The sequence below is a fragment of the Gymnoscopelus braueri genome, assembly GCF_963280865.1.
Source record: "Gymnoscopelus braueri genome assembly, chromosome: 16".
NCBI lineage: Eukaryota > Metazoa > Chordata > Actinopteri > Myctophiformes > Myctophidae > Gymnoscopelus > Gymnoscopelus braueri.
The window spans coordinates 9,337,609-9,345,211 of record NC_137616.1 but is presented as its reverse complement, the minus strand read 5'-3'; the positions used below and the strand labels follow the sequence as shown (position 1 = coordinate 9,345,211).

The 7,603-nt window shown below is 40.6% G+C and overlaps 1 protein-coding gene across 1 annotated transcript; it reads left to right on the top strand.

Annotated features, from left to right (window-relative positions):
- Nucleotides 1-5,187: 5,187 nt before the first annotated feature.
- Nucleotides 5,188-6,006, top strand: LOC308102795 (frataxin, mitochondrial-like; the record flags this gene model as incomplete). The annotated part of the gene is made up of 2 exons (XM_080452650.1): nt 5,188-5,192; nt 5,439-6,006. The coding sequence occupies 2 exons, from the start codon at nt 5,188-5,190 to the stop codon at nt 6,004-6,006; spliced, it is 573 nt and encodes a 190-aa protein (XP_080308776.1).
- Between the last annotated feature and the right edge of the window lie 1,597 nt (nt 6,007-7,603).

The window sequence follows — 7,603 nt, the reverse complement described above, 5'->3', positions numbered from 1 at the left end:
ATGCTCTGTTTACAAGTAAAAGTCCTGTATTCCAAAAGTACAAAAGTATTGCAATCAAAATCTAAATATACTTACAGTACCATACGTACAATAACTCATTATGCAGAATGGTCCATTTCACAATCATATTTTTGGATAATGTATGTGCTGCTGGGTAGCTTAACCTATAATCATCATCTATCAGTTAATTTGATTAATCTAAATCGGCAAAGTCACTAGTAACTAGTAAGAAGTAGAGTAAAAGCATACCGAAATTGTTCTGAAGCACAGTGCTTGAGTAAATGTACTCTGTTACTTTCCACCCCTGTTTTTCTTGGTTGTTGTTGAACAACAATGAGAATGTGTTTACATGAATGTGAACATATTAATATTTGTTCAAAAGGTGTGGTGTTTGGTTTCTTTGGTCAAGTAAGGCTGCTGAAACATGAAACATAACAATATTCATTCTTGTGGCACACACCCTGCTGCTACCTGTGGATCTTTATTTTTGGGGTCTGGTTAGCAGGGGTGGGAAGTATAAATATGTACATTTACTCAAGTACTGTACTTGAGAACAATTTCGAAGCACTTTTACTTTACCTGAGTATTTAGATTTTTTCGATACCTTATACTTCTACTCCACTACATCTCAGAGGCAAATATTGCACTTTTGTTTGAAAAAAAGTTTCTATACATTGACTTTCCTATTTGTCTCATCTGTTTAAGAAAGTCGGTAGCTGATATATTGCACTTTTACCTTAGCGCTAGGTATACTCTTAGTTGCTTGTTTTAGAAGAGAATGCACTTAAGACTTCTGGTGATTAGTAGTTTCGTTCCCTACCTATGTTGAATGCACTTATTGTAAATCGCTTTGGATAAAAGCGTCTGCTAAATGACTGTAATGTAATGTAATGTATTGTATTATTATATACAAAAGTAGTTCATGTAGCGTCACAATCATTTTAACCATATTTTACACTTTGGCTATTCAAAAATAGCGCGTCACTTCGTGCCATGCTATGAGCTTGTAGATCTGCTATTTTTGAGGAATTGTGGAAATGTTTGCAAACCTCTGAATAGGCCTATACATAAATTTTTCAAAGCGAAAATGTTTAACTCAAATCTTTGCTTCTTGAGATGGGGGTCCGCAGCCATATACTGTACATATCATTTTGGGGGTCCTTGACATGAAAAAGTTTGAGAACCAATGGTTTTTAGAGCAGTTGTTCTCATAGTGGGGTCTGGGGACCCCCAGGGGTCCTCCTTGGGTCCCCCCAGCAAAATGAGTTTAATACACCATCAAAACTTGTTTAACCACTTAAAGCCTATCTGTACGTTGAAAACAGCAGAACTACAAGCTTACTGCCACAATAAGATGCACTGTGAGCTTTTAGATCTGCTATTTTCAGACATTTTAGTACTTTTACTTTTGATACTTTAAGTAGGATGCCAATACTTATGTACTTTTACTCAACATTTTGAACACAGGCCTTTTACTTGTAAACCCTAACCTTTTTATATTGTGGTATCGCTATGTAGATCTGCTACTGTATCATTAAAAAAATGTATCAGGGGAAAAAATGGGGGTCAGATGGGGGTCCGTGGCCAAATAGCCGACGTATTAATTTGGGAGTATTTGACATGAACATGTTTGAGAGTTACTGGGTTAGAAACATCCTCATTAGAGTCACAGAGCATGAAATCAAGAGGTCACCAAGTTCTAGCAACCAGCCTCCTGTCCTTACTCCTTAATGGTACTAGCAGGGAAAGTGGTGACAGTGCTCCCCCTGCTGGAGAATCTGTGAAGCAGACAGACTAAACCAGTGGTTTTCAACCCTTTTCATATCAAGGTCCATCATTTATTCGGCATTTAATTGAGCCACGGAAGCACCATTTGATGAGATTTAGACCCTCAGACCCAAAGCTTGGAATATTTTGTTGTCGTTGGATACGATTTTGTCCACAATTCCATGCTGTATAGATGTGGTATCATAGGAGAGATAACAGGCAAACGATCAAAATAACAATTCTTCGACATTCTCTAATTGCGTAGACTTCTTGTAAATGAAGTTCTGCAGATGTTTAACAATAATTTAACTCTTGAGAGCGTAACATGAAACCAAATGGACCTGTAAGGGTCCATTTGGATTCATTTTATGCTCTCAAGAGTTCCAGGTGGTCCCCATTTAGCTGGGGACCACCTGGAATCCCCTCAAGGACCACTGGTGGTCCCCGGACCACTGGTTGAGAACCACTGGACTAAACCTCACCTCAGTGACGAGACGGTACTGGAAGAACATTATTTCCAAAGAACCTACTTAAAGTACCTACTTAAAGTAACAAAAGTAAAAGTACTAAAATGTCTGAAAATGGAAGATCTACAAGCTCACAACGCATCTTATTGTGGCGTGTTGTGAGCTTGCAGATCTGCTGTTTTCAAATAGCCAAGGTACAGCCATGTCTGTAGTAGCCTGGACAACAAATTTGAGTGCGTATTGAGTTTCCTGCACCATACTAAGTAGACCTCTAGACCTACAGTATGCTGCACATATAAACAGAGTTGCTACCTTTAAACATATTTTAAATCTTACATTTGTCCCAAAAGTGACTGCAAAAGATTGCTGCTATTTGTTTCAAAAGGCTTTAGTTTATACGCTGTACGTATATAACATAGATACATACATATATAACATACTGTATAGAATGACGCAATGTGACATAACTCTGTTTAACACAATGCTGTACCCCCCAACTGTATCCTACAAACTTTACCCATTTTCTTCTTAAATTGTTTTTATTATATTTTGACACTTGCTTTGGCAATGTAAACATGTTTTCTCATACCAAGAAAGCTCCTTTGAATTGAATTGTGTAGCCCACTGAAAGTGTGAGTGTTTTAATGTTTACTGATCTGTTGCTGAGTCTCTTGTTGTGACACATTTGTGTAACTCCTTGAATGCTAATTCTAGCAATGAGTACAAGAAAATATAGTTAATTATATATATTTTTTTACCATACATTTTACTATGCTTAAAGGGCAAGACCACTTTGGTAGAGGTTTGGGTTGTGTATTTACCTTGCCATGATGTAACTCCAAAGGTGGACAAGAAATCAAAAATAATTGCTCCATTGATTAGAAATAGATAATTAAAAAATTGCTCCTCATTGACTTACATTGTACGGTAAAACAGCTCTCAAAGTCACTCTTTAAGCACATAAACGAACACAAACACAGCTGATTCAGACAATATAGAACATCACCAAACCCAGTGCTGTTTGTTTTTTTAATAAAAATGTTGATTTTACTATTTGAAGATCCGGATCCGGATCTGCGAATCCAGTCCAGGTTTTCTTCTTAATAAAAATAGCAAAATCAACAGGAAGTTAAAATTTGTATTAAAAAAAAAAACAGTACTGGGTTTGGTGATGTTCTATATTGTCTGAATCAACTTTGTTTGCGTTTGTTTATGTGCTAAAAGAGTAACTTTGAGAGCTGTTTTACCTTACAATGTAAGTCAATGAGGAGCATATTTTGAATGATCAATTTCTAATCAATGGAGCAATTATTTTTTATTTCTTGTCCACCTTTGGAGTTACATCATGGCAAGGTAACTACACAACCCAAACCTCTACCAAAGTGGTCTTGCCCTTTAACCCAATAAGACCGGGAACGCATCTGTGTCATTTTCAGATTCCTTTGGCTATTAAAGAGATAGTAGATATACAAGGTCATAGCTTAGTAAAAAATGTGTGCAAATCTTTGAATATATATATATATATTTTTTTAAAGTGAAAATGTGTAATGTTTGCTTCTGGGGGATTCGACAAATGTCTTCTAAACATTTTTTTAAATTATTTTTTAAATATGTTTATTATGTTTTTTCATGTCAAGGACCACCTAAAATGATATGTATCTGTCCCAGACAGATACATAGCCAAAGAAATCTAAAAGTCTTGAATAGCCAAAGAAATCTAAACAATGACAGTAGTTGCATGCATAGCAGACCCTATTGAAACAAAGGCATCTGGTCACTTACTTTACTAAAGCTAAATATGTGCTGTACTTGAAATAAAGACCTACAGTATATTTGTAGATATGATGGATGTTCAAGCTCTTCCAATAATGTGTGAACCCCAGAAGTGAATTCAAAATCTTTCGAGTAAAAAATAAATAATAAAAAAAAATAGCAGATTTACTGCTATTTTTGAATAGCCAAAGTATAAAATACGGATGAAGTGGTTAAACTGATTGCGATGCTATATGTTAGCAAGGACCCCCGGTTAAGTCCAAGGATCCCACATTGACAACCAATGCTCTATACTCTCTGAAATGTGTCACGCACTGACAGAGATACAGACAGACAGACAGGCAGGCAGACAGGCAGACAGACAGACAGACAGACAGACAATCTCCCAAACGTCACACACAACAACGTAGGTGACAACATCAGTGCATGATGATGACGCACGGTCCCTTGATGCGGTCAGGACCGGCCAGGGGTTCATAGAAAGAACAGTCCTTTATACTGTAGGCCTACTGAGCTCAGGCTGAGGTGGTGGTGGAGGGATTACTTTAGTGGATTAGTAATGTCATCTGTTTGGATTTAAGAGACATCTTACGTACTGTACCCATCTGTCACCAGCCTGGGGGTATAGACGTACACAATGCATTTAAGAGCCTAACCCCTTACTACAATCTTCTAGAAAGAGAACGTGACGTCAGTCACCCCCCATTGAACGTAATGAATGAATAAATGAATGAATGTTTTATTTCCGTGTCCGGACAATTTCTTGACCACATCATGGGATTATCAGACACATCAATTTGAAACAAAAACAAAATAAAAAACATGGACACGTTCATTTAACTGAAACCTTTTGTACCCCCAAACCCCCGAAATATAATCTAAAATAGGACATACACATGTTTGATACAATTTAGAGTATGTAAAATAGCCCATGACCCTCAACGTTTTGGTTTTGCCTATAAGGCCTCCCAATGCCCTGCCGGCAGAATCTGCTAGGGCAGATGCACCGTGAAAAAAATACATATTTTCATCTAGAAACAAACCAAGGTACTTACTTATCTGTAAACTCCAGTTGTTTGTCACCAACACAACACTTGAAACTACTTCTTTCTGTACCTGGATTTCTAAAATGAATTACTTGTGTTTTCTTTTGATTAATACATATTCTCCACAAGTCTCCATGGGGTGACTAATCGATAGGAAAAAAAGTCATTTTGGGGGTGAACTATCCCTTTAAGGGAGGGCCGACCGGCCAGCTAGCGCACCTCTTGACGTCACTCGCTCATGTCACCATGACTCAGCCATGACCATATAAGGAGTACCCAATGCGAGGAAATACAGGAGGAGTGTTGTTTCATAAACAGTGAGCAACATGCTGAGACTGTGCAGTAAAGCACATCATATGTGTTATTATTCATCATGTATTTACAGACAGACATTACAACAAACACAGCTCTATAACACTGTGACGGCGCCACGTGTGTCTGCACCGCGGCGGCACGCATGCTTCTCGCGCGTCGGAGTTTGTCGTTGGACATCGTGGAGCTCTGCAGGGCGTGCGAGCAGATTCGGAGAAGTACAGAGGAACCACGTTCACCTCACGTCGCCGTCCTCGACGGAACGTGTCCCAGTCGTCAAAGGTGAGCTGTCTGAGGCCGTGTACGAGAAGCTGGCAGACGAAACTCTAGATGACCTGACGGACTACTTTGAGGACCTGATGGAACAGCCCTTCTCTACGGCGGACTCTGACGTTCTCTTCTCCGGTGGAGTTTTGACAGTGAGGGTGGGTGGCGATCACGGGACGTACGTAATCAACAAGCAGACCCCTAACAGACAGATCTGGCTCTCCTCTCCGACGAGCGGTCCGAAGCGCTACGACTGGACGGGAGAGCGCTGGGCGTACACTCATGACGGTGTCGGCCTCCACCAGCTGCTCTCTGACGAGTTCTCCGCCATCTTCAACCGACACGTGGACCTGTCCAAACTGGCTCACTCCTGATATCTAACCCCACGTCACCAGACCTCGGAGGAAAGCCTGGTATTCGTTCCAAACTGGCCCGTGTGATCCGGTCTAGACCATGCCTACTGAAAAAATCTAATCAAACGGTGGTTCCGGTTGCTGGTTCCAGTTTTCCGGCGCCGCCTTGTTTTGGTCCCTCGTGTTAGTTTCCCCAATCCCTGTTTAAATGCTGAATCGAGTTGGAATAAAAGATGGATATACCAAACAAACTATTCCTATAAGCTAAACTACACGGCATCAAGGGTTTTATTGGGTAGGCCCTAAAATTGTGATGCCCTTGATCGCGGGGAATTATTTTGGGTGATACCTGCACCCGTGGTACCGGCCTCCTGATGACGCAAGGTTATTTCCGCTCCTGAGTCCTGACCGGATCAGAAACCCGAAAATGGTATTGATCCCAGGCTACCTGATATCACAACGTTGCTGTTGGGCAGAAACCTCTCATCTCCATATTCTAACTTTTTATGTTTTTTCGTAAGTTAACGCCCTACTTTGTCATACTTTAGTGTCACACAATAGCAGAAAGTTGCTGATCTGAAAGCTCAAAACGTGTCGCGAAGCGGCGTGTTTTGTGCTTGTAGATCAGCTATTTTTGCTATCTTTGAATTTTTGAACATGTGGGGTTCACACAGGAGAGCAAGGACACGCTACAATCCGGAGGACTTTTTTTTTTATGTCCGCTGTCGCCCTCTCCTGGCGAAAGGGAGTTGTCAGATAGTCCAAACTCTGAACTACAACAAAGATGACGGCGCGTCTTAGTGCTCAGTTCAATCTGGTGCGCCGTCTGCGTCAAATAACTGAATTGACGTTGTCAGCCAGTAGGTGACCTTACCAGACACCAGGGTCTGATTGGGTCACCGGATCTGGGGACCGCTGGGGGGCTCCACGTGGACCCTTATGGGTCTGTAACTCTGAGAGTGTACTCAGAGTTAAGTTGACACAAAATGTTGCAGTGTAGATTGGGGTCCCAAAGGTTTGGACCCGCCTGGTGGACCTCGGACCAGACATTGAGAAACAGCGCGCTAGTTATATTGTGTTAACACGCTCTACCATACGTATTGGATATAACGTTTTATTCATTAACCACATGAACCCTAGCATCCGTACTCTGGACATGTCATAATAGGCGCTCATTCTGCAAAAATAGCCGATCTACAAGCTCACAGAGAAGATTTGGTGTACAGGGAAGGAAGGACCAAGTTTAAGTGGTTTAAACTAAGACCCGGATTGTAGCTTGAAACTTGTCATGCCATGTACAGTACCACCACTACTGCATTGTCAAAATGTCATATGTATGAGATACGAGATCTCCATATATGGACATACAATCGGACTGTCAGAGACATAAATCTCCACTTGAATTCATGCATGGAGATTTCTTAGTTTTTGTCACATTGCTAAGCCAACAATTTGATGACAGGCAGCGGCTCCGGTAGGAGACACAAAGTGTCAACTTTGAGTCTCCTACCGTCGGCATTTGCATCTTTGCGCCGGTCATCAAATTATTGGCTTAGAAATGCGACAAAAAATAAAAAATCTCCATGAATTCAAGGCTTCATGGGGTGTGTAATTGATA